The following is a 26,708-nucleotide window of genomic DNA, read 5'->3' on the forward strand; positions in this document are numbered from 1 at the left end:
GCAGTCCACGGGGTCGCAAAGAGTCAGACATGACTGAGAGACTTCACTTTCATGCATTGGAGAAGGAAATGGCAACCCACTCCAGTGTTCTTGCCTGGAGAATCCCAGGGACGGGGGAGCCTGGTGGGCTGCTGTCTATGGGGTCGCACAGAGTTGGACACGACTGAAGCGACTTAGCAGTAGCAGCAGAAAGTGAGCCAGCAAGTTAGGGAGTAAGTCTGCAAATCCATTCGGCATTGTCCTATAGAATGCAGAGCCTTTATTTGAATTATCAGTTCCTTCAACAGCACCCTGTTCTGTTGGCTTGTTTTAATTGTTTTGGTTTCTTTGTTTTCCAGTGTGAAGCTCTAGGAGCAGAAATTGTTTTGCTGTGTGTACATGACATTATCGCTGTTCCTCTCATTTCATCTTAAGCTGGCCTTTTACCCTGCCTTCATGAGAAAGGGAAATGTCAGGAGGAAATGTATTCCGGATTTGATTGCTGGAGCAGCGAGGTCTGAATACTGATGGCAGTGCCTAAGTTAGGATTGCCATCACAGTTTTCATTTAGCCTGTTACTATCATACTCATGTATCAGAGGTCAAAAGGAGATAGTGTTATATTAAATGAAATGAAAAATGGTATGCAGAGCTCAGGAGAAATGAAACTGCCCAATCAGATGCCTGTACATTTATATGTAGATGTGGTTAAACTTCTTTTCAAATAATAATGTTACATATATAATATATATGTGTATATATATATATATCTTAGCACTTAACATTTAACCTGAGCCAGAACTCTTGTGGCCTTAGACCCTGTATTTTTCATTCCCCTCTAGTAGGCATTGCTGCTAGTGAAAGGGATATGTTTCCTACCTGTTTGAGAAGTATTCTTACAGGTGATTGAAGACCCACTTAATAAATTTACATTGCACAAAATGTAGTAAGGATGTTTTCAAGTAAAGAAAGAACTTGATTTTAAGAAAGAAAGAAGCTGTTTAGCATTTGAATTGTCTTTGGCTCTTGGTGATCAGGGAAGGCTTCATGGAAAGAGCAAATCTTAAGAAGGAAATTAAGGGCAAGAGCTTGCTGAATGGACAAGGCCTCAGAAACAGTGTTCAGGTGCTTCTCTGCAGAGAGTAGCCACTGAGCTTGGATTTGGTCAAGTCCCATCTCAAGTTTTCTGACAGTGGGACCAGCTTACACAGCTGTCCTGCGAGAAATCTGCTCACACTGTCGGAGACGCCCGAGCAAGGATGCTGAAGCACGTAGCTCTGAGATTTTTAAGAACTGATCTGAGAAGGATCCACAGAGACCAAAACAAAACCTTTAAGAAGGTGACCAAAGGCAGCAGTTGCCCCCTAGTCACCTGGCTTTCTCAGACTCCCTCTGTCGTTCCATGAAGGACAGGCCCCAGAAAGGCCACATCATGACCGCCAGCCAGGATCTGGGAAAGTGAATCAGTGCCATCCTGTCCCCAGGACAGCGCTTGTCACTGCCAGCTCGCTTCCCACAGACCTGCTTTCTGCAGCCCGTCTCATGGTTCATCTGGAGCTGTGTCCACTCTTACGCAGTGGTTACTCTGAGACGTGAAACTGTATTAATTAAACATTCATTTTTAATTAATGAATTTTTTGTTGTTTATTCTTGCCTTTTTACCATCTGGTTATAAACACTTTTGTCAGAGCAAAGGTGTAACACCTACGCAGTATTATTACTTTACTTATTTCACTTGTTCATCAGCAGCAGCAGATTGAAAGTGAAAGTCGTTCAGTCGTGTCTGATTCTTTGCCCCCATGGACTGTACAGTCCATGGAATTCTCCAGGCCAGAATACTGGAGTGGGTAGCCTTTCCCTTCTCCTGGGGATCTTCCCAACCCAGGGATTGAACCCAGGGCTTCCTTGTAGCCAAGCTGATAAAGAATCTGCCTGCAATGCGGGAGACCCTGATTCAATTCCTGGATCAGGAAGATCCCCTGGAGAAGGGCTGGGCTACCCACTCCAGTATTCTTGGGCTTCCCTGGTGGCTCAGCTGGTAAAGAATCCACCTGCAATGTGGGAGACGTGGGTTCAATCCCTGGGTTGGGAAGATCCTCTGGAGAAGGGGGAAAGGCTACCCACTGCAGCATTCTGGCCTGGAGAATTCCATGGACTGTATAGTCCATGGAGTCACAAAGAGTCGGACACAACTGAGAAGCAGATTACTTCCCATAATAATATTGATGAGACTGCTGCTCTGACCCACAGAGCTCAGAGTCTTGGGTGAGCACTGAAGGATTTACCCAAGGGTGAATGTGATCCTGTAAATCACATGCAGGAGTCATCAGGCAAAGAAATTCACGTAGAAGTGACCATTGACAGACACTATAATGAGTACTTTTGTTAGAAGGTAGATTCAGAGGCTGCCCTTCACATCAGAATGAGAGCTAGTAACTACCAGCTGGTAACCACCACGCTCCACATACACTGGCCCAGTGTCTGTTTTGTTTCGTTTTTTGCCAAGGACAATGCTTTTTAAACAAAGTTTGGCTGTGCTGGGTCTTAATTGCTGCACAGGGTTTTCCCTCGTTGCAGCGAGCGGGGACTCCTTTCTGGTTGCAGAGCATAGGCTTCTCATCGCGGTGGCTTCTCATTATGGAGCCCAGACTCTTGGACACATGGGCTTCCATAGTTGTGGCACGTGAGCACAGCAATCGCGGCTCCCAGGCTCCAGAGCACGGGCTCAGCAGTTGGGGCAGGCACATGGGCTCAGCAGCTGGGATCTTCTTGGACTAGGGATTGAACCCATGTCTCCTGCATTGGCAGGTGGAATCTTTACCGCGCTGAGCCACCAGTGGTATGGTCTAAGCTGCTTTTCTTTCTCTGTAGAGAGAGAGCCCCAGTCTTAAGTAGGCAGCCTCAGCTCACTCTGCAGGGTTTGCGTGGGTGGTGTCTTGACAGCCGTGGTTGACACGCGTGGATGAAGGGCATAAACGAGTCTCTGCTGAGTGGTGTCCCTCAGGGCCAGACCATAGCATATTGACAGAAAATGTTGACATGTGGGCCACTGGAGGAGAGGGAGTGTCCCCAGAGGCAGCCAGCGCAGGGCTCATCAGGCATCTACCTCCGCATCTATATCCATGGTTTTATTTTTCTAGAATTTGCCACAGTGAGAGTTCAGAATGTTTTCATTAGATGTGAGAAGTGTTGTTTACTCCACGTGTGCTCCGTGTTCTCTGTGCTGGGGATGTATTAACAGACAAAAGCCAAGTCCTTGCCCCCATGTGATTGCCTTCTAGGATTGACAGGGGAGAGATACACAAGGTCGATCCGTAAGCAAACTCTGAGGCTCATGGTGAGAACGCCAAGGAGGAGAATAATTCGGTGACCGGCAGTCAGAGCAGACGTGGCCGTTTTCGGTCCGGGTGGCCAGGGAAGGCCCCCACGTAAAGGAGACACTTGAGTGAAGGTGGAAGTGGGTGAAGAGGCCAGGGAATACGCCCTGTGGGTTCTGGGGGCCATGGTTCTCGGGCAGAGAGAAGGCTCCAGAAGTCTGGAACAGCAGCCTGTCTGCTGTGTTCAAGGACAGTCAGGAGGCGGGGGACCTGTGCACAGCATTCCCGGGGAGGGCAAAGACCCCAGACGGATGGAGGGGGTGTGGGGCGGCACTGGTGGAGGTCTCCTAGGCCAGTGTAAGAGTTTGGGGGTGGGAAGCATTTTTAAGGATGAGAAGCCATTGGAGAATTTTGAGCAGAGATGACACATTCTAGCCTACAGTTTAGCCCATGACTGTCTTTTGAGAAGAGTTTGCTTGGGGGAGGTGCAGAGAGGGGCAGGGGAAGCTGTCACAGTAACCCAGGCACAAGATGACTGTAAGTGATAGAAGCAGAGACATGGTGCGATTCTGAATTTATCCTGAAGACAGAGGGATGGGAAATCTATTGGAGTAAGTGGAGTCAAGGAGCAGAGTTTTTCTTGTCAAGTTCCCCTCCTCATGTTTGTAGACCCATCTCTACGCTGCTCCCCTAGTCATCACTGGCATACTAACTAACCATTACCCAGACCCAGAAGCTGCTGTAGGTTAAAGTGAAAGTGAAGTCGCTCAGTTGTGTCCGACTCTTTGTGACCCCGTGGACTGTAGCCCACCAGGCTCCTCCGTCCTTGGGACTGTCCAGGCAAGAATACTGGAGTGGGTTGCCATTTCCTTCTCCAGGGGAACTTCCCGACCCAGGGATCGAACCCAGGTCTCCCACATGGCAGGCAGACACTTTAACCTCTGAGCCACCAGGGAAGCACAACTCTAGGGTAAGTGCTGGCCAATTATACTGGAGTGGGTAGCCATTCCCTTCCCAGAGGATCTTCCTGACCTAGGGATCAAACCTGGATCTCTTGCCTTGCAGGCAGATTCCTTACCATCTGAGGCATCAGGGAAGTCCAGTTTACTGGGGACAAGAGCTTTGCAGCTGGAGCTGTAAAATGAGTGGATGAAATGTCTTTTCTTCATGTATTTTTAGGTGAATTTCCCCAATAGTGTCAGTGTCTTCAAAAACTAGTAGAAAATAGCCTAGTCACCTTTTTTCCTTTTGTCCCCTTTCAAGTCATCTCAGAAAATTGTCCTTCATACCCCTTTGATTGTATAATTGCCCTAGCTTTGTAAAATAGTATGCCTTACATTGATTTTCTGAATCTGTTTTTAAACTGTCTTTAGATCATTTTATTAAACCTTGTTTATATCGGGAGTAGTTCTTTCTTGCATTTTAATCTTGCCACCAAAGCAGTTTATAGAGACAGATTAACTCTCTAAATTCCTAGAATGAATAGATTTAGATTTCACTGATGATAGACTACTATGTAATACTGATGATGTATTTTTATTAGCAAATGCCCTTATTAAATCCTTATGTAGCTTTCTGAGAAAAGAGTAGTATTTCATTCCTTTGTTACTTCTTTACTAAAATTGGAATATGTATCAATTAGTGATGCTTTCATCAGCAATTAGCAGGACCTGATGCACTTGAAAAGGTGCTCAGCATCACTAATCATCAGGAAAATGCAAATTGAAACCACAGTGAGATACACCTCATACCTGTCAGAATGGCCATCATCAAAAGGAACACAGATAACAAGTGCTGGCAAGGATGTGGAGCAAAGGGCACCCTCCTACGCTATTAGTGGGATTATGCACTGGTGCAGCCAGAGGGGATGGATAAAGTAGGAGTTTGGGTCTAATAGGCACAGACTACTGTATATAAAATAGACAAATAGTAAGGACCTATTACATAGCACAGGCAACTGTGTTCAATATCTTGTAATTACCTATCAAGAAAAAGATATTTATATAAATATATATAAATATATTTATATAAATGTATTAAGGTAAATACATAAAGATATTTAAATAAGTATATATAGATATTTTTATAAAATTTATATGATCATAGCTCAGTTGGTAAAAAATCTGCCTGCAATTCAGGAGACCCAGTTTGATTCCTCGGTTGGGAAGATCCCCTGGAGAAAGCATAGGCTACCCACTCCAGTATTCTTGGGCTTCCCTTGTGGCTCAGCTGGTAAAGAATCCACCGGCAATGCAGGAGACCTGGGTTCCATCCCTGGGTTGGGAGGATCCCCTGGAGAAGGGAAAGGCTACCCACTCCAGTATTCTGGCCTGGAGAATTCCATGGACTGTATAGTCTATGGAGTCGCAAAGAGTCGGACGCAACTGAGCAACCTTCACTCATATAAAGATTTATATAAAATATTTATATGAAATGGAATCACTTTGTTATAGACCTTAAACTAACACAAGATTGTAAATCAACTCTACCTCGATTAAAAACAATGGGGGCAGCCACTGTGGAAAGCGCTAGGGCAGTCCTCAGAAAACTAGAAATAGGACTACCACGTGATCCAGCTCCCACTTCTGGGTGTACATGTGAAGAAAATGAGCACACGAACTCAAAAAGATAGTGCGCCCCAATGCTCATGGCAGGATTATTCACAACTGCCAAGATAGGGAAGCAACATCAGTCCACCACCAGACGAACGGACAAGGAAGGTGTGGTCCATGTACAGTGGGAGACCACTCAGCAATAAAAAAGGACGAAGTCCTACCATTCCTGACAGTATGAACGGACCGAGAGGGTGATATGCTTGGTGAAATAAGTCAGGAAGACACATACTACGTGATTTCACTTATAAGTGGAATCTGAAAAAAACAGAACCAGCGAACAGACAAAACAGCAGAAACAGAGCCGTAGAAACTGAGAACTAACAGGCGGCTGCTGGAGGAGGGAGGGCTGGGGTGAGGAGGGAAACAGGTGAGGAGGGAGGGCTGGGGTGAGGAGGGAAACAGGTGAGGAGGGAGGGCTGGGGTGAGGAGGGAAACAGGTGAGGAGGGAGGGCTGGGGTAGGGAGGGAAACAGGTGAGGAGGGAGGGCTGGGGTAGGGAGGGAAACAGGTGAGGAGGGAGGGCTGGGGTGAGGAGGGAAACAGGTGAGGAGGGAGGGCTGGGTAGGGAGGGAAACAGGTGAGGAGGAAGGGCTGGGTAGGGAGGGAAACAGGTGAGGAGGGAGGGAAACAGGTGAGGAGGGAGGGCTGGGGTGAGAAGGGAAACAGGTGAGGAGGGAGGGCTGGGGTGAGGAGGGAAACAGGTGAGGAGGGAGGGCTGGGGTAGGGAGGGAAACAGGTGAGGAGGGAGGGCTGGGGTGAGGCGGGAAACAGGTGAGGAGGGAGGGCTGGGGTGAGGAGGGAAACAGGTGAGGAGGGAGGGCTGGGGTAGGGAGGGAAACAGGTGAGGAAGGAGGGCTGGGTAGGGAGGGAAACAGGTGAGGAGGGAGGGCTGGGGTGAGGAGGGAAACAGGTGAGGAGGGAGGGCTGGGGTGAGGAGGGAAACAGGTGAGGAGGGAGGGCTGGGTAGGGAGGGAAACAGGTGGGGAGGGAGGGCTGGGTAGGGAGGGAAACAGGTGAGGAGGGAGGGAAACAGGTGAGGAGGGAGGGCTGGGGTGAGAAGGGAAACAGGTGAGGAGGGAGGGCTGGGGTGAGGAGGGAAACAGGTGAGGAGGGAGGGCTGGGGTAGGGAGGGAAACAGGTGAGGAGGGAGGGCTGTGTAGGGAGGGAAACAGGTGAGGAGGTCGCGAGACACCGACTTCCAGTTGCAAAATAACTGAATCAATAATTGTGTGATATCTTTACACGGTAACAGATGGTAACTAGACTTATCATGGTAATCATTTTGAAACGTACAGAAATGTTGAATCACCGTGTGTGTATATCAGAAGCTAACAGTGTTGTAGGAAATTTCTACATAGAAAACAAATGAACAAACTCATAACAAAAGAGATCGGCTTTCTGGAGATCCGTTAGGGGAGGGGAAATTGGACGAAGGCAGTCCAAAGGTACAGACTCCCAGTTACAAAGTGAGTGAGTGCTAGGATGCAATGAGACACAGGATAAATAAAACAGCACTGCTCCATGTTGTATGTTAAAGTTGTTAGGAGGGTAAATCCTTAAGGGTTCTCATCTCAAAGAAAATCCTTTTTCTTCTATTCCTTTAGTTTTGTGTCTGTATGAGACAATGGATGTTCACTAAACTTCCTGTGATCACTCTTTCATGATGTATAGACATCATATCATTATGCTGTATGCCTGAAACTTACACAGGGCTACGTGTCAATTATATCTCTGGGGAACTGGAAGAAAAAAATGTGGGGAAAATACCAGTACCTGATGAACCGTGGAATGTATGATTCACGCTTAACGAGACAGTCGGAGGAGGCGGGGACAGTGAGCGCTGGATCCAGCCACTTGTGCTCAGGAGCCGGGGCTCTCTCTGTCTTTGCCTCCCCTCAGGCCTTGCATACTGCCCCGCTGCTGCGTGCCTGCTGCCCGTGTCATGGGTCGCAGCTTTAGGAATACGAGGGAAGGGCTGACAACAGTGATTCTCCTCTAAGCCCCTCTTTATCAGAAAGCACGTCTCTCCCCCAGGCATGTTCTCCTTACACCTCAGTGGCCAAAGCGTCACACAGCCCATCTTAGCTGCAAGAGAGTCTGGGAAAGGCAGTGTTTGGTTTTATCAAGCTTTGTACTGGGAGGGACGTAGGAGAGGAGGGGGGCTGAAAGTGGCTTTTGATTGGCCAAACCTTCAGTGTGTGTCAGAGTTGCCATCCTAAAGTGCATGCTCACGTGTGTGTTTTCATATCCAGGGAGGACACAGAGCTTCAGAGCGTGGGTTCTAAAGTCAGGCTCCTGAGTCCAGATCCTGACGTCACTTCTGTATCTCCCGGACTTATCGCTGTCTCTCTTTCCTTTCCTGTAAGACAGGGATGATAATGGACCGGTTGTGTGTGATTCTTGTATTAATAACCTGCAGTTAGCGTGTGGGTACCTTATAAATGTCATCTTCACCAACCAAAGCTTGGCACCCCAACATGGATGCTGACCAAACCTAGAGCAAACCTAAGGGCTAGTGGCTTTTCCCTACTTTTGAACAAAACGACTTGAAAAAGTAGCTTCCAGTAGCTTCAGCTTCATAATGATTAATTTAAAACTGAGATATACAAAGTCTCAATCTAACCTGACAAATCTCTAAAAGATTTATTGTTGTAACAGACTTTGCCTGCCTTTGTTGAGACAATTTATAACCGATGTGTTCTTTTGTTTAGAAAAAAATACTTTAGGCCTCTACAAATCGTTCCTGTGTTGAATCACTGTGATGGGAGACTTAGTTTACAGTCTATCAAACTGAGAATCTGAGACCCTTCTATAATTTGCAGTGTATATAAAAAATAGTTCTATATAGTGATTTGGATACAAACTTTAAAAAACAAAAAGCAGCAACATCAATTAGGGTTAGAGAAAAAATATATCTCTACAGTGTTCTCTATTATTCTCAGAACAAGATACTCAAGACAGGAAAATCAAGGAGTCGTTTAAAACATAGCAGACACTCAACGAACAGTTGATGAAAAAACTATAAATGTGCAGAATGAAGAAAAGCATCAGGGAGTAATTTGAGGTTTCACAAGAAGGCAGCTCTGAGAAGTTGGTAATCCTAGCAGAAACGCAGTCACAGGAAACCAGGGCAAGCTTCCAGGAAGTGTGAGTGGTCCCGTCAGGTCAGGAGCTTAAGTTCCAGGAAGTGTGAATGTTTCTGTTGGGTCAGGCATGTAAGTCCATCGCCAACTGCTTCCTCAAGCTGGGAGTGGAGAACCAGGCGCCCCCACCAGGTTCAGGGGAGGCCTCGCCCACAGCCCGAGTGGTGGCCCCAGTGGCTGCAGGCCTGAGCACCTTCTGGCCCCCAAAACCAGAGGCCACATTGGTGCTGAGCGTTCAGGAAGCACGCTTCCTCCATCTGCATGCCATTCCTGCAAAAATGCAGAACAAAGGAGAACCCACAGTCTCTCCTCGAATCAGTGAACCCCTCGGTCAGTCTCCCGAGAGCCAGCCCTTTCCCGGGCCGCGGGCTGGCTTGTGCCCTGCGCTGTGGCAGTGTCCCTGACCCCTCTTCTCTGACTCCCCGCAGAAAACCCGCTATGAGATGTACGTCCGCCTCCTGAAAGAGGGGGGCCTGGAGCTCCTGAGCGGCAGCAAGGGGGGCCCCGCGGGCCTGAAGAAGTCGCACTCCAGCCCCTCGCTGAACCCAGACACGTCTCCGGTCACTGCCAAGGTCAAGCGCAACGTGTCGGAGAGGAAAGAGCACCGACCTGAAACGCCGAGCATTAAGCAGAAAGTTACTTAGGATCCGTCTGCGGCCAGGAAGTGCTGGTCGTGGAGCAAAACAAGAGGTTTTCAAGATCTTTCTGGTAAATCCGTGAATATATTAAAAAAAAAAAATGTCTGTGACTAAATGGTGCATTGGTAACCTTTCCCACTGTATATTTCTGTTAGTTTCTGTAGAGGTCATCTCTTTGCTCTTGATTTCTTTGCTCTGATGACTTGCTACCTGATGCCTAATGCGCCTTTTGTGAGGGGGGAGCGCGATTCAGAACCGATTGTGGGTCACTTCTCCTCCGGTTTCTCTTGTTTGCTCTCTGCTCTGTTGTTTTGTGTGCTCTCAAATCAGCTGTTACACTTTAAAAAAACAAAAAAAAATATTGAATCCATTGTGAAACACTTAACTGGACAAACCTTTGTAGTTTAGAAAATTCTAGCCAGAGTTGGTAGGAGCCTTTTCTTGTGAAACCTTGCCCAGTTGCAGAGGTGGAATCATGCTCAGAAGTTTGCTTAAGAGTTACCGTGGAGGGAGGCGCCATTGCCCTGTGACCCTGGGCCTCTGAGCACTCGGTGTTGAGTCCCGGCCCAACGGGGGGGCAGGGGGCGAGGACCTCAGGACTGGAAATGCAGGAAGCGCACTAGCTCGCTGCAAGTGTGGATTCCATTTCAGCCCCACAAGGAGGAGGGAAGTGGAGTCTCAGAGGCTGAGGCAAGACGGCCGCAAGTCCATTGTGTTTTCCAAACACAGCATCTCAGTGGCGATAACGGACTCTCGGGGCTACAGCAGCAGGCATGTGTTTGGTCCGCAGGAAATCGTTACCTCACCCCCGCAGCGTCCAGACAAGGGATCCGGAGCCATCTGCGATGGACAGCCTGCCAGCCAGGAATTAGATTCTGTTATATACATGAGCACGGCATTATCTCCTGGTTGTAAGAATTGGGGGTCTTCCTAACAATATCAAAATGGAGCCCTTCTCTCCTTAATCAGAGCAAAATAAGAAAGGGAGAAGTAGCTTTTCCCTAGAGTTCCTTGGCAATAGGATGTTGCTTCTCCAAAGTTAAATCTGAAAGGAGTAAAATCTGAAGGAATTATGGTTGCAGAGCTGAGGACTCTGCCTCCTGGTGGCAACGCAGCATCCCCTGGTCTGGTCTTGCCTCTGCCCCTGTGACCACCACTTTGCCCTCTGCTCTGAACTGTCCCCAGAGCAAATCCTTGATTCTAAATCATTTCTTCGCCTCTGCTTCATATGCTTGTTCGAGGGACAGTCCCTTTGAAAACCAGGGCGATAAACAGAAGAGTATGTTATTGAGGAGGAGAGGGATGATAAGTGTGCCCACTCTGAGTTAGAAGTTTCTGATTGTGAAACTTGAAACTTTGGTGACCCTTAGCCCTAGAATCTCCGCAACTTCGGAACTAATAGAAGCACTCTGAATATTCTTCTCTCTCCCACGGGCGTTTGCTCTGGGTGTGCTCAGTTTCCTAGTTAAGGTACTATGACCGGAGATGCAGGGACTCTGCGCGGATAGCCCAGTTCCAGGGAGTCAGAGAAAACCCACTTTTGAACCTGCAGTTTCTAGTGGTATCTCGTCCTGATGCACGAGCATTTACACGGGACTATTTATTAGCACTTCCGTCTGCTGGAGAAATGCCTGTGTTTGCCGGTGACCAGAGAGAAGCCCCTCTCTAAGGTTATAGCTGCTTGCTTTGTGGCATTTTTGCCACGTCTTTGAAAAGCTCCCTCTAACCCTCTTGTCTTGTTTAGGTAAAGGCAGTAACTGAATTTGTTTCAAGAAACCTAGAAACCAACAGGGTGGTTACCAGCATGTCCCATGTACCTGGCTCTTTCTTTGTAGTGCTTCTGACTGAACCCACGGTTTCTACAAGGGACTAGTCTTTCTTCCTAGAATTGGAACCATCAGCGTGTGTGTTTTCTGCCTAGATCTTTATCCTAAGCAGAGGGGAGAGAGGTGCCGAGACCACGTCATCTCTTCAATAACTAAAGAAAAAGAAAACCCCTGACTGGCTTGAATGTGTGTGCTCCCAGTCCGTGTGTGTCTGTGTGTCGAGTGTCTCCGTGTGTGTCCCTTAGCGTCTGTACCGGACGTGGAATGGTACTTGCTGCGGCATTTAGGCAGCGTCGCGGCTCTGAAATCCTGGTCAGTATCGGCACTCAACTGCGTGACTCGCTGACGCGTCTCCAGAGCTCCTGGACGTGCTGATGGAGAGACAGCTGAGCGGGGCACTTTGCAAGCTGCCATATATGCCGTGTTCCCACAGTTGGTCCCAGCAAACAGCTGCAGAGGTCATGTTGTGGGCCAGGATCCCAGACTGCCGTTGCTAGCTCAAGAGCTGAGAGCCGCCCCCCACCCGCCCCGAGGCCTCTGGACTGTCTGGCACAGCGCCCCTTGCAGGCCAGGAGCTCATCCTGTGGGAGGCAGGGCCTCTCCTGAGACTGGACTCTCCGAGGCTTGTCCCTAGCCAACCGTGACTCCTCTGTGAGCAGTACTTCCCTGGGGTGTCTTGTCAGGGGACACTGAAGACCTTCCCCTTCCCGGCTCCCCGTTCACGGTACAGGGGGCCCAGCTTTCTCCTGAAGGTCCTGCCCCCAGCCTTCACCCATCCCCTTACCCATCCCAGCACCAGAGCCTTGAGGTCAGCCTCCATCTAAAGGTCCTTTTTACAGAAATACACCTCATATCAGCTTTTAGTCTAGAAAACCTTGAGAATCACCAGAATACCTTGGTGACAGGCATGTGGCAGAATTGCCTATTTTAGAAGCAGCTGTCTCAGGGTGTGTACCCCCACCTCATGTGTTGGCATTTCCAGGGAAGGGCCAGGAATTCTCTTTAGCAATCAAGACTGAGTTACTAGGGTGCAGGGTCCTTATTTTACTGCCAGCCATAGACATCATTTGAAGTATGCTTTTTTAAAAAACCATCATCTGCTGACTCTTAGTAAAGCCTGATTAGACCAAGCAACATCTCTGTGCGTCTGATTAACCTCAGTAAACCGAGCGTGTGGAGAGGTGTCTGGGGACTGCAGCCCTGCGGACCTTTCCTGTTGATCTCAGCTATAGAGGACAGGCGACCGTGAAGGGCCTCTGTGTTTCTCCAGCTGCAGCCCTCGTTCCGAACACGAGGCGTGTTTCCTAGTTAGCAGGGAGGTGAAGGAGTTGATTCTGGGAGAGAAAATCCACCCGGCTCCCCAAGGCCAACCGAGGATTGGCCTCCAGAGGGTATGTTTCACCCTGTGGCCAAAGCAGGACCCCCGAGCCTGGAGAGGGGGCACCTGCCCAGCAGGGGAGGCACCTCCTGCTGGCCCTGGCCTGCCGTCTCTGGCCACAGAGACTAGGAGATGCTCTCACATCAGGCGGGGCTGGCTTTGGCCACGCACTGCACCTCTTCTCTGCCTTCACCCCTAACCATAGACAGCTGGGGAAAAGTTGACCTTCGAGAAGCTGCTCCATGGTCTTACTTAGAACCCTTCCTTGAGTTTAGTTACTAGGTCACTGGAATTGGATTCTTTTGGTGTTTTTTCTTGTAGTCACCCGTCAAGCTTTTTTAAGCCTGAGTTCACAGGGCGTTTCCCAGTCTTGAGGGTCCGGAGCTCCACAGTGGAGCTTCTTGGGGACCCAGCTGGGGCTCGGCGGTTGGGGAAGCCCGCTTCCTCGGCTGCACCAGCGGTCAGCCCCTGCTCTGCTCGCTTTTCAACTGAGAGAGTCTTTGCTGTTGATGCATTAGCGCTGTTAAGTGGGAACCAGAGTGTCAGTGGGGACTGGCTCAACGTCGAGCCTGGCTAATGACGAGGGTGGCCGGGCCTTAACCAGCACCCGCTTTTCTTCACGGACTATCTGAGTTCCTCTGACGGAAGATCAGTCAGCTTGTAAGGAGCCGGGCCTCCGTGCCGTCCCAGTTCCAAGGCTCTCTGGCTGGCTGTCTCCCAGGCCAGCAGTCCACCCTGGGCAGTCACCCCCGGAGGACCTCTGAGATGAGCAGCTCACACTGTGGAATAACCCCACGGCCGTGAGGGGGCTCTGCCCCGCTTCTGCTCTCTCACCCGTGTCTCACTCTCGAAGGACCAAGGTCCAGAGCCATTGCCGCTTTCCTCCTATGCCCAGAGCACCCGCAGCCCAAGTGGGCCACCTCTGCCTGGGGCCGCGAGCGGCCAGGGAGGGCGTCCTCAGAGAGAGAGAGAGAGTCAGGAAAGGCGTGGCTCTCCAGGGCGGGCTGTGGGCTTGACTGCCATGGCCTGGTCATATACACCACAGGTCAGGAAGTTGTATATACGGAAGATTTCCTAGGTCCCTCTGGCTCATCCTCTGTGATTTACGTGCGCATCTGTAGTGTCGCAGGCTTCTGGAGAATGTTTATATTAATAGTATGTCAGACATTAAAGAGTATGCTTCCTGTCACCTGCCAGTGTTGTAATTGTGGATATTTATAGTTGTTTGTACCTATATGTATCAATGTGTAGATTGTACATCAGTATACAGTGTATGTACATCAAATTTATTTTTGTCCTTAAACAGTGTGATATGACAAGCAAGTAAAAACCTCATAGGATTGAATATATAATGCAGTTTTTTGAGAGTCTATATTAGTGGTACTGTTTTATTAAACTTAAATTCAAATGATATTTTGATTAATTTTTTTTAATAATAAGATTTTATGCTAGAAAATTTCATCTTTGAGCTTTGACTCACCAGAGAAAAAAGGACTCTGAACTAACTTTGTTAAACTATTTCAGTGTACTGTGTACAATACTGGGGTGGGGGTAGCTCATTATAATTTGAAATATACAGAAAGAAAGAAAAAAAAAAAAAAACACAGGCAACCTGTGCAGTCTTAGCAACTTCAGTATTAAGAGCACTTAAAGTCAAACTGACAATTTGGGGCTTATTACAAAATGTGATGCTTTAGAGCACACGTTCTTTATTGTTGTAATTAGTCCAGAAAAATAGAGCTTTCAGAAGAATCAGCTAAGTGCCCGGCATATCATTTACATACCTGTGACTATTTTACAGCAGCTCACACCACCCACCCTCCCAGCCCTGCATCCTCACCCTCTTCACCTTGAAGAACATCACCAACCCCTGCAGTAGGTCAGGCTCCCCGAGACCCAGGACTGCCCTCCGGGTCTACGGCTGCACCAGCTAAGCGTCAAGTCACAGGTAAAAGAATGTCAGGACAGACTGTGGACCAGGTGAAAACTTTAATATTTTTATACTTAGGTCTCTTTTCCTGCCTCTCCCCAAAGAAGAGCCGCCGGCCTTAGTTGTCTGAGCTTACTGCTTATCTTAACAGTATATAAATAGATCACTAGAGAGTAAAACTTTATTAACCAGCATGTTGGTGTAATTTAAAGCAAAACTGAGTGTGTGTGAGTGAGTGGTTGAGTGCAGTGTGTCTATCTACGCTTGCCTGTCGTCCCGCGGGTCCGATTCAGAGCGTGGGAGCCGTGGGCTAAAGGGCTCAGCCTCGGCCCCTGACTGCAGTGGTGGTGGTTGCACTTGAGTCGTTTTCTTAATTAACTGTAGTCTCCAACTATTTTTGCAGTTGTATCCCATTTCCTCATCAGTCCTTGACGTGCAGGGCACTGGCCCTGCGTCCCTGCAGGGTCTCTGTTCCACTAGCATGTTTCCTCCTGAGAACCACAGTGATTTGCAGAAGCATCCCTTTGATTCAGAAGCCACATACAAAAAGGAGTAGCAACCTTTAAAATTTTAATGTGGGGTCTTAGTCATTTGGACTGTTGGGACTTTTAATGTAAAGTCAAGTAACCCTTTGACCTGGATAATAATATCTCCTTCGGGGAGAGTATGTATGCACATCGACTCTAACGCCCTTTGGATACTTTCCTAAGTTGTAGGAACAAGAGTTAAAGGGGAAGGTGTGAGCCGCCGGCCTCTGCCCAGGGGGAGGCCTGCTGTGGTCTGTCCTCTGCCCCGAGGGCTCTGGTACACGGGGGCCTCCGGCATGTGTACACACGCTTGCACACGTGTACACAGTGAGTGCCCCGAGTCATGTAAACTCAAGACGCAGAGCGCCGGAGCGTAGCTTCGGGTATGGACCGAGGTGGCCGCGGCCTGCAGGCCCCTCAGGGCAGGCAGGACCTGGAGAGACACTGCGCGGGGAGGGGCTGGCTGGCAGGTGGGGGCCCTCCGCTCCCCAGCGACCTGGGTGGCTGGGCGGCTGCTGGGTCGGGGGTTACGTTGTGAGGGGGTCACGGGGAGGAACACAGCCCTCCGAGGCCCGAGCTGGGCGGAGCCGCTGGACAGGGGAGGAGCCTGGCTGTGACGGGTTTCCCTTTGCAGGCTGGAGGCTCAGCTTTCACCAACAGTGTTATAAAAGAAAAAGCACCTTAGTGTCAATTCCTGGAAAATGTTGGTTACCAGGGAGAATTCTGGAGGTGCCCTCCGGGAGCCCCAGGCACAAGCTCAGTTCGGGCCCCACTGGGGCCTGGGCTCCTGCTCGGACCCCGCGGAGGCTGGCAGGTGACTCTCCGCAAAGCTCCTCGGAGCCCAGGGCTGGTCCGCGGGCGCCTTCCGGGGCTGCAGGGACCCAGCTGTTCACCCGGCCGACCCCGCCGAGGGTGCCCGCGTCCCCGCGGTGACACGGGACCAAAGCCAAGACCGCGTCCTTTGTCTTGGCGAGAAACAAGGTGGCCCCCTGGCCAGTACCCGGGGACGGATGATATCTTTGCCTTTGCACCCGCGTTTCTGGAAGCGGATAAGGTTTCATTTCCACGGAGGGGTCAAGGGAGGCAGCCCTCTGCGGCGAGGTCCCGCTGGGGGCCCGTGAGAGCTGCTGGGCAAAGGCCCCGGCACGGTCCTCCGGCTTTCTCTTCTCCCGGGGTTCTCGGAGGCTGTTTCCAGAGCGGAATCGACACAAGCGGAGAGCTGGTACCGCAGCCCCGCTTCCCGTAGGGCAGGCGGAAGGGCGGTGGTGTGCAGCGTTTACCACATAAAACGAGCCTTGAACTTGGCCGGCCTATGAACCGGGTTATGTTTACTGGGGCTCAGATCCTCCCTTCACCGTCAGGGTTTCCTTCCCGGTCCCTTCAGCTTCGTCGCGGTCCTGGTGCCATAGGTCCCTGCACATTGTGAAAAGCAGTGATCAAATGGCAGCCTTCTCCATTTCAGTGGCCAGACCGTCACACTGGCAGACGCGGGCGAGCTCGTGGTCCCGACCCCTGTAGGAAACCTGTTCCTGGTCGCCCACCAGACTCAAGAGACGCTGGCTCCCCGAGGAGCCTGGCGCTTGTGGTGGTCACCTTTTGAGGGGAACAGTGATTTCTGTGGATATTGTTAAAGTGTTGGAAGAATATTTTGAAAATTAAGTTTACATTTTACAATCACTTTATTTTTTATTAAAATAGTTGTATATAATATTGCCCTATTTCACTGTTGTTGCGGTAAAGCTAAACCATGCAGACCCGTGAGTCACCTGACGTGTATAGAAGCTGTGATGTGTAGAGTACATTTCTCTCCTGTGTAAATGTTCATGAACATAACTGTTCCTGTGTTTTTATAAGTTGGAGATAATTTGTTGTTTTACAACAACAGAATTTATTGCATTTAAATGGTTTTTATGTAATAGAAATCATGCAAAATAGTGAAGGATTTAAAATATGTATATGCTATATGTAAATGTACAAACTTTAGAGAGAAATAAATCCAACCGATTTCAGTCATTTTGGAGGAATGTTATTTGCTTATTTAGTAAGCGGCTAGAATAATAACTCTTAACAGCTAACACAACACAACACACCCCGTCACATGAAAAGCCAGCCACAACCCCACAGCAAGAGCTTTGGCCTGGGTAGCTGGCTGGACGGGTGAGACACTCAGACTGTTCACCCTGCCACACCCCCGCTGGGCTCGGTGAAAGTGTGCTGAGAAGCCTGCCGCCTTCATCAGGGGCTCTGGGGACAGAAGGATGAAGCTGTCTGAAGTAATTTCAAGAATGCGCGTGTTCCTGCTCACTCTAGCACTTCTCATCAAGGCGGAGGGACCAGGAGGTGACTGCCGCCCTCCCGGGCAGGAGGCTCAGATGTGCATGCGGGCCCTGGGAACCTAACTCAATGCCCAGCATAACATCTGTTGACTTGGAAAACGAGAAAAATAAAATTCCACCCCAGTCACTTAACTTCTGAATGTTAGAGATGGAGAGGACTGAATCTCACAGGGGCGGGTGGCTGGGGGTGGGGGAGGGTCTTGGCTGCCACCAAAATTCCTCCAAATGTGAATCCTCTTGTACAAACACTGAGTCATATCGTACACATGAAAGTAACGCATATGTGTTGATGAGATCTTGATTTTAAAAATCCAAAAACAAGGCAAGAACCCTCATTGCCCAGTTGGGTGTCTGCTGGAGGTAGGGGTTTTGTGTATCTTGTCATATTCTGGTTATTGCACAATTAATATTAGAACCAACGGAACTAAAGAGACCATTTCTGAAGGATGAACGGAGGAAACTAAAATGCAGGGCCAATTAAGATATTATAATGAAAACAGCAACAACTCTAAAAACATCTCTGGACTAAGTCTCTTCCGCGCTGTGGGCGTGTCCAGAGAGACTGCTGAGTCAGACTTTATTGAGCACCTGTGAGCAGCGGCAAGTCTGGGAGGCAGGCCCAGACCCGTCTCCTGCTGGAGCCGGCTGAGCTCCGGGCGCCCTGCGCAGCCAGCTTGCCTTTAACTCCGGCCGCAGCTTCAGAGTGATAAGGAAGCAGCAGATCTTGGATGCCGACAGGGTTTGCCAAGAACAAACCACTTCAGACACATTGATTTCGGATTTTGTGTTAATAAAATTAGGCAGATTAGAAGACTACTGTAGGCAGAATATCTGAGCCCTAACAAAGAATTTAACAGGGTCTTTAATGAAGTATGTCTGGGCAAAATGGAGAAGTCTGATCTGGACCTCAGTACAGCTGGTGGGGTGTCACCACTTGAATGGTGCTAATTAAAGGCACAATAGCACCTAGATGATCGTGCTGTAAAGCTTGCCTTTTGGCCCCATCTGTTCAGCATTTTAATGAATAACTTGACTAAAGCTACAAAAGGCAAGTTTATTAAAAATGTGTGTGTCCTAAGGCTGAGAGAGAATGATTATACTAAATGACAGAATTTTTCCAAAAAATCTCAACAGGCAGAAAAAAATGGGGCAGATGAACTGTGTAAGATTGTAGGATCTTACACTGCAGTTATTAAACAAAAAAAAATTGTACAAGGTCAAGATAGACCCTGGTGCTGCCTCGTGTAGAAAACACCGGGGAAGGAAAGCCTGCGGCCTCCGTCCCAGCAAACAGGGTGCCAGCACTTGGGCCTGGGGGTCTTGGGGTCCCGTCTCCCCGGCAGCCTGTGCGGAAACAGCGTGGTTCCTAAGACGCTGCCCTAACCTGGAGGCAGCGGCAGAAACTGCCCTGAGACTTGGGAGCGGACGCAGAAAAAACGGTGTAAATGCAGCAGGCGGGAAGGCAGAAACATGAACAGCGAAGCGAGAGGAGCGGGGGGCGCGGATGAGCTGGGGGCTGCCGCCCAGCAGACCAGGCCGCTGGTTTAGAGCCTTTCAATGAGTCGCACTTACGAGAGAGAAAGGGAACCAGGCTGTAGCAACCCAAGGAGAGCGGTGTCCAGGGTGGTGAGTGAGCCTCCGGGAGGAGACACAGCCGCGCACCCAGAGCTTTCCAGGCAAAGCTGCCTCGATGGACTGGTCCTCCGGCCTCAGGTGAGTGGGGAGGTGGGCTGGGGGGTCGCTGGGGGCACCGGGGCCCGAGAGAACTGCCCGCAGAGGCCGGCCTGTAGGGGACACCGCTGTTCCGGATGCCCGCGCTCAGACGCCCGGCGCCCGCTCTCCTACCGTCCCCCCGGGCGGGGGCCCAGCTCCGCCACCGCGAGCCCCCAGGCGCCCCGATGGTGCCGCGCAGCCGGCTTGAGAACCGCCCCGTCGGCCGGCCGCGCGGACGAGCCCGGCCTCCGACCCTCCAGGCCCAGGGGTCCCCGGGCTCGACGCGCGCTGGGGCCTGCGAGCCCGGAGGCCGCCCCGGAGCTCAGCGCCCGGCCGGGCCCAGGACGACGCCGCCGTCACCCGCCAGGCCGCACAGGCCCCTCTCCCCCGGGCCCGGCGGTCGGCCGCGGCCTGCTCGGTGGAGCGCGGCCTGGTCCACGCATCCCGCTCCCGTGCCCGCCGAGAAGGGAGGCCGCCGGGCTGCACCCCGCGAAGGGAAAGGTGTGCCGGCAGCCCCGGGGGTGGGCCCTCGGAGGTGGACGAGGGCCCTTCTCAGCGCTGGCGGCCTCAGACCTGAGCCGGGCCTCCCTGTCCCTCCGTCAGGCCCCTTTCCCACTCGCCCCGTCAGGACCACCGGCCCCTCCTGCATCGACTAGAGTTACCTCCACCCCAGCCAGGACGGGGTTCTGGCCGCGCCAGCAGCAGCCTTGGGAGGAGTGTGGCCTGGAAGAGGGCGTCGACAGGGGACCCTTCATCCCCACGGGGTGCGATAGAATGGAGAATGCCCAATTATATCCGACTTGCAGATAAATAACAATACTTTTGGGGTGTAAGCAGTATTTGGGACATAAGCTGTAAAATCTTTTGTTTACCAAAAGTTGAAATTGGTAAAGACCCCGATACTGGGAAAGACAGGGCAGATGGAGAGGGGGTGGGGGCAGAGGATGAGATGGTCGGGTAGCATCAGTGACTCCGTGCACATGAATTTGAGCAAACTCCAGGAGACAGTGGAGGACAGAGGAGCCTGGAGTGCTGCAGTCGGTGAGCTCACAGTCGGACACGACTGAGCTACTGAACAACAACCAATACACCTGAACATCCTGTTTTTTATCTGGCAGCCCTATCCAGGGACTCCCTCTGGGTAGCATTTCCTCATGGAATTTACCCTCTCTTGGCCCAAAGCAGGATCTTGCCAATATCTTTGAGTTAATCAGACTTGTGGAAACTCATCCATGCTGACCAAGCTCGTGAAGGTCAGAAGCGTAAAGCCGAGTGCTCAGCACTGCGTGAATGAAGATGAATCCCATGGCCGGAAATGTCGCTGCAGCGGAGACAGGGCTTCCTCACTCACGGATCTGCTGTGGAGCCAGATTATAACCCTCATTGCACTTTGCTCCTCGGGGGCAGGAAGCTGTCCCTTGCTCAGCTGCCTGCCAGGTGCTGGCCATGAACCTGGATCCCGAGCAGCTGTTTAATGAGTAACTACGTGTCAGATGGACTCAGAGAGAGAGAGGCAGTGAGTGCCATTAGGTGTTCTCAGCCATGGGCTCCGGCCCAGGTCATTTTCAGCGCTTCTCCCCCCTGAGGGGTCATCTTGCCAGCAGAACCACAGGGTCTGAGGTGGACGCTACCCTGGGCAGTGCTCACTGTACGTGGCCTCACAAGACCCCTGCTCTTAAACAGGTACAAACAGGGATTCTGAGGTCCAGAGCGGCTTAACTCCTTTGTTGTTGTTGTTTAGTTGTGAAGTCATGTCTGACTTTTCAACCCCATGGACTATACAGCCCACCAGGCTCCTCTGTCCATGGGATTCTCCAGGCCAGAATACTGGAGAGGGTTGCCGTTTCCCTTTCCAGGGGATTTTTCTGACCCAGGGATCAAATCCACATCTGCATTGCAGGCAGAGTCTTTAGCACTGAGCTGCCTGGGAAGTCCCTTGAACGCCCTACTCTGCCCCTCACTGGCTGTGTGACCTTGAGAGACTGGCCCGGGAACAGTTACGTTTTAGCATATATCTTGGTTCCTCCCCTGGGTGCTGATTTTGTCTTGTGACTCTTAGAAGAATTTTAGCAAGGGCCGCTTAGACAGCCCCCAGCCTGCATGTAGAGGTCAGCAAGTGTCACTTAGCACACCTGCATTAGGTCTCCATCCTTTAGAAGAGTGGCTACTGATGTGGTGGCCACTAATCACACGTGACCATTTAAGTTCAAGTTAAATGCAATGAGAAATCCCGTTTCTTAGCTGCATGACACCCGTCTCAACATTTCCGCCATCTGTTGGACAGCACTGCTCTAGACTCATATTAAGTTGAGATTTTTCCACACATTCACACAGCACATGATAGCGGATCAATGAAAAGTCATCTACAGGTCAAGTCTCCAGCACACCAACCACCCAGAAATGATTCATTTACCCAATAAATACTTTTTCTTCCAACAGCAATAGCGCTTCCCTGGTGGCTCAGCTGGTAAAGAATCCGCCTGCATTGCAGGAGACCCTGGTTTGATTCCTAGGTCAGGAAGATCCCCTGGAGAAGGGATAGGCTACCCACTCCAGTATTCTTGGGCTTCCTTTGTGGCTCAGCTGGTAGAGAATCCTCCTGCACTGTGGGAGACCTGGGTTCAATCCCTGGGTTGGGAAGATCCCCTGGAGAAGGGAAAGGCTACCCACTCCAGTATCCTGGCCTGGAGAATTCCATGGACTGTATAGTCCATGGGGTCACAAAGAGTCGGGCACGACTGAGCGACTTTCACTTTCACTCCCAATAATACCCACAAACAGCATAGCCAAGTATTACTTCAACCTGTATATGTAAGACAGTACTGCTGAATAGCTTCAGAGAAAAATTCCAATAAAAATAATAAAAAGTACAACTGGGAGCTAACTGAAAGTTAAGAATTAATGAAAACAGTGTGGTTCAACCCAAAGAGCAAGTCTGTGCTGAACTTTTGTTTTGGCTTCTTCCTTCGAATCAGGATCTTAATTCCTCTCCACCTGATCCCCTAGACTGTTAAAAGCAAGGTGATGGGATGGCAGCCTGGGTCTCCTTCCTGCTTGTCCCCTGGGGGACCTGGAAGCAATCTGCCCCCCGCAGCCCTGTTTTAGAGTTTACCCCATGGAGAGCTTGGCTGCTGGGCAATCTGTAGTTGGCCAAAGACAACTTGTAGATGACCTCAAGATTTCCAAACAGGTTCTACCCCCATAAGAAGGGATATGCCCATGGACAGGAGGCTTCCCCCGTGGCTCAGTGGTAAAGAATCCACCTGCAATGCAGGAGACGCGGTAGACTCTGGTTCCATCCCTGGGTTGGGAAGATCCCCTGGAGGAAGAGATGGCAACCTACTCCAGTATTCTTGCCTGGCGGGCTACAGTCTATGGGGTCACAAAGAGTCAGACACCTTTGAGCAACTGACCACACACACACGCACGCATGCACGCACGCACGCACACACACACACATGCTCAGGGGTAGGTGAAAGCTCAGATCTGGGAATTTTGGTTCTCCTTGAAAGCACAGCCTGGCGTGCCGCAATCCATGGAGTCGCAAAGAGTTGGACACAACTGAGTGACTGAACTGAACTGAACTGAAAGCATCCATAGCCCACCTTCCAGGCAGCATATTCTCTTCAAAGCCCTACTCAGTTCTAGAACTAGACAGTTGTATCTGCCTGGATACCCATTTACCTAACAGGTGCTTTCGGTTTTGACTTTTGAGGCTCAGTAGGCTGGTTGGATAAAATAATGGTGCAAGTAACAATCGTGAAAACTAGTGTTTGTTGGAAACAATCTGTGCCAAACATTCAGATACATTATTTCTTTTAACTCTGATAAATGACTTTCCCCAGGTCGCACTTAAGTGATGGAGCCAGGTTGTGAACCCAAGGTCCATGCCCAGAGCCACAAGGCTAATTATTATATCAGTCAGGGTTCAATCAGGAAAGAAAAGACATAGTAATTCCATCAGGGAGAATGTAGGGTAAAAATGACTCACTGTAACAGAAGGTTGGAATAATACAGAAAAGCTAAGGAAAGCGCAAAAGAAAATAGAAGTAGCAGAGGGAAGGTGCAGCCACTACCCTAAGGCTGAGGAAGGGGAGGAGTCCTTCCCTCCCCCGGGGTTTAAATCCAGACCTTAGGGATATACAGCGGACTGCTCTGTGCCTATGGAAATTCCTGGACTTGCGTGTCTAGAACGTGCTGGACAGCTGTCCTTTGGGCGAGCCAGGTAGAGTGTCTCATGGGGCAAACGGCCCAACAGGATTCTCGAAGAAGCTGCTGCCCACTGCGTGCTGTGATCACCGTGGGCTGTAGGAGCCAACACTGATGAGCCACCCGTCCTGCAGGGGCCGATGCAGCCACCCCGGAGCCAGGCTTCCGCGGAACCTAGAGCTGGCAGGGATTCAGGCCCTAGGAGGTGGGCGCTGGGCCAGCACATGGCCCGGCCTGAGGGAGGAGCTCGTGGATCCAGAAAGAGTTCTCTCTCAGCTTCCTCCAGCTCCTCCACGGACGAAGCTTTGTGCCAACCTGGCAAGGAAAGCTGCTTCACAGAGTGGGCAGGGAAGGTGCGCTCCGAGCTGGAGCATGCGTGATGCCTCCCGCACTGCTGGGTCAGAAACCGTCTCCCCCGAGAGCGGAGGAGTGACATGGCATGGGGCCAATGGCTTGAGCTCGGAGCCCGAGAGACCCCGGCCGGATGCCGCCTCCACTGTTCTCTGTAGCCGCTCTGTGACTCCGGACAGGGCTTCCCTATTGCTTCAGATCCTTTTCTTCTCCCAACATTTGATTGCTATGAAACCTTATATCTTTGAAAAATTTGAAGAATTAATACAGTGAACCCCTATCATTTCTTCCCCAGCTGTCATGCTTCTGCCCGTTTTCTCTTGCCTGATTTCATTGGTTAATATCCACGGTTGCCAAGACTGAGCGAAGAAAAATATAGGATGCGTAATTAAATTTCAGGTAGCAGATAGTTTCTCAGTGTGAGCAGGTCCCATGCAACGTTTGGAGAATTCTAATCAAAGTGGGTGTCTTGTATTTTATCTGGCAGCTCTCCTTCCTAGAACACAGTAATGCTGCCCGTGGGCACCTTCGACTTTCCCCTCACAAACGTTCCCACAATAACTCAGACTTTGACTTCAATCCCAAGGTGTGTGTTTTCTATCATGTTAAAGCTTCTGCAGTTCCTTTTTTATTAAGTCTTCTTATCAGCAAGAAACTTTGTTGTAAAGCCTTTTGTGTAACCATGGAGATAATCATAGAATTTTCCTCCTTAACTTTATTTACATGTTGTATTATGTAGACAGATTTCCTAATTTGTAATCATTTTGTATTTCTAGGACAAACCTAGATAACTTGGTCACAATTCATTCTTTTTAAATAAGTTGTTAGTTTCTATCTGCTAATTAAAAAAAATAATTTTATCAACGTTTATAAGTGAAATTGGTTTGACTTTCTGTGTTTATTTATTAGTTATTCTTGGTTCACAAAAATATTTTGAAAATTCCTTTTTTAAAATATTTTAGAATATTAGAATTATCTGGACTTTGAAAAATTCCTGATAGAACTATTTGGTTCAGTACTTCTTGTGGACTAGATCTTTAAAAAATTCCTCTATTTCTTTTAAGGACAATGGTTACATACAGTGTTGGGGTCAATGTTGATAAATTGCATATTCCTAGGAAATTATATATTCTGTCTGCATTGAAATTTTTATTTGCATAAAATTGTACAAATTAAGTTCTTACAGTTTTTTTTTTTTTTTTTTTACTGTCTTTAATGGCGTTTCCCCCTTAACACTTCTTATTTTATTCCCAGGTCTCCTTTGATTTGGTTAGATACTGGTTTTTATATTTCATTGCTCTTTTCAAATAATTTGTGACTTGATGTATGTTTTTCTGTTTATTTCCTCTTTAATTTTTTATTACCATCTTTCTTTCGCTTTCTTTAGATTAGCGAATTTTTCATTTTCTACCATTTGAGCTGGAAATCTAATTACTTTTATTCACAAGTATTTACTCTTATTTATTAAGTATTTAATGTTATTACTTTTTCCTCCTATCACTATTCTAAGTGTGAAATACAGTGATATATAGCATTTCCATCATCATAATTTAACAGACATTTTGCAGTTACGATTTCCGTTTCTGCTCTAACCAAAGACTGACTTACCATCGGTATTTAAAATGATTGAAGGGCCTGTTGAGTGACTGTGAAACGTTTGGTGTCAGTGTCCTGCTTCTGCCTATTACCCCTGTGACGATGTGAGCAGTCTCCACGGCAGTTCCCTGTGCTCCTGAAAAGAAGAGACTTTTCTCTATTTTCGTGTATACATTAAAAATACATATATTTTAATTTGAATACTGTTGATTTGCAAATTTAAGTTAATTTCAGGTGTCCAGCAATGCAATTCAGTTTTGTATGTATTTTTTCAGATTCTTTTCCCTTATAGGTTATTAGAAGATATTGAATATAGCTTTCTGTGCTATACAGTAGGTCCCTGTTGCTTATCTAGTTCATATATAGCAGTTAGAATCTGCTAATCCTATTCTTACAATTTATTCCTCACCCTCCCTCCCTCTGTTAACCACAAGTCTGTACGCCACACCTGTGAGTCTGTTTCTGCTTCATAGATTTGTTCATTTGTGTTGAATTTTAGATTGCACATAAAGGTGATATCATATGGTATTTGTGTTTCTTTGTCGGACTGACTTCACTTAGTATAGTGATCGCTAGGTCCGTGCATGTTGCTGCCAGTGTAGTGTTCCATTCTTTTCTATGGCAAGTGATATTCCGTTGTATACGGGTATCACACCTTCTTTATCCATTCCTCCAACAACGCACACTTAGGTTGCTTCCATGTCTTGACTATTGTAAATGGTGCTGCCGTGAACATATGCTATTTTTAGTTTTTTATAGGGTGTAAATTTTGATATATAGCTGTGCCTTCTACCTGATTGATTGTGGCTTGTTTTGTTTTAGTTCTGAATTTTTCAATGTTTTCCACTCCTGATCTGTCTTGGACTATGAGTAGCATATTAAAATCACCGACCAGTGTAGCTTCTGCTTTGTGAAGGTAGTGTTATTTTATTGAGATACAGTTACTGATAACCATGTCTCTTGTGCATATCATAGCACTGGGTTTGTTTTGTAACGCACATGGAAACCCTTTTCCTTTTAACAGATGAGCCCATTCCATTTATATTAGTTGATGTGAGTAATATCTTTGGTGTCAAATCCGTCATATTATTTTAGGTTATATTTTTTGTGTGTATGACATTATGTATTTACTGTTTCTTTGATCATTTTAGC

At 48.9% G+C, this 26,708-nt stretch overlaps 1 protein-coding gene across 1 annotated transcript in view; it reads left to right on the forward strand.

Annotated features, from left to right (window-relative positions):
- Window positions 1-9,696, forward strand: part of PSD3 (pleckstrin and Sec7 domain containing 3) — a 482,251-nt gene extending 472,555 nt beyond the window's left edge. Inside the window, exon 17 of the mRNA XM_052661313.1 lies at window positions 9,481-9,696. Within this exon, the coding sequence (XP_052517273.1) occupies window positions 9,481-9,696 (216 nt within the window). The remainder of the gene's footprint in view (window positions 1-9,480) is intronic.
- The last annotated feature ends 17,012 nt before the right edge of the window (window positions 9,697-26,708 follow it).

Source organism: Budorcas taxicolor, chromosome 24, assembly GCF_023091745.1.
Source record: "Budorcas taxicolor isolate Tak-1 chromosome 24, Takin1.1, whole genome shotgun sequence".
Taxonomy (NCBI): Eukaryota; Metazoa; Chordata; class Mammalia; order Artiodactyla; family Bovidae; genus Budorcas; species Budorcas taxicolor.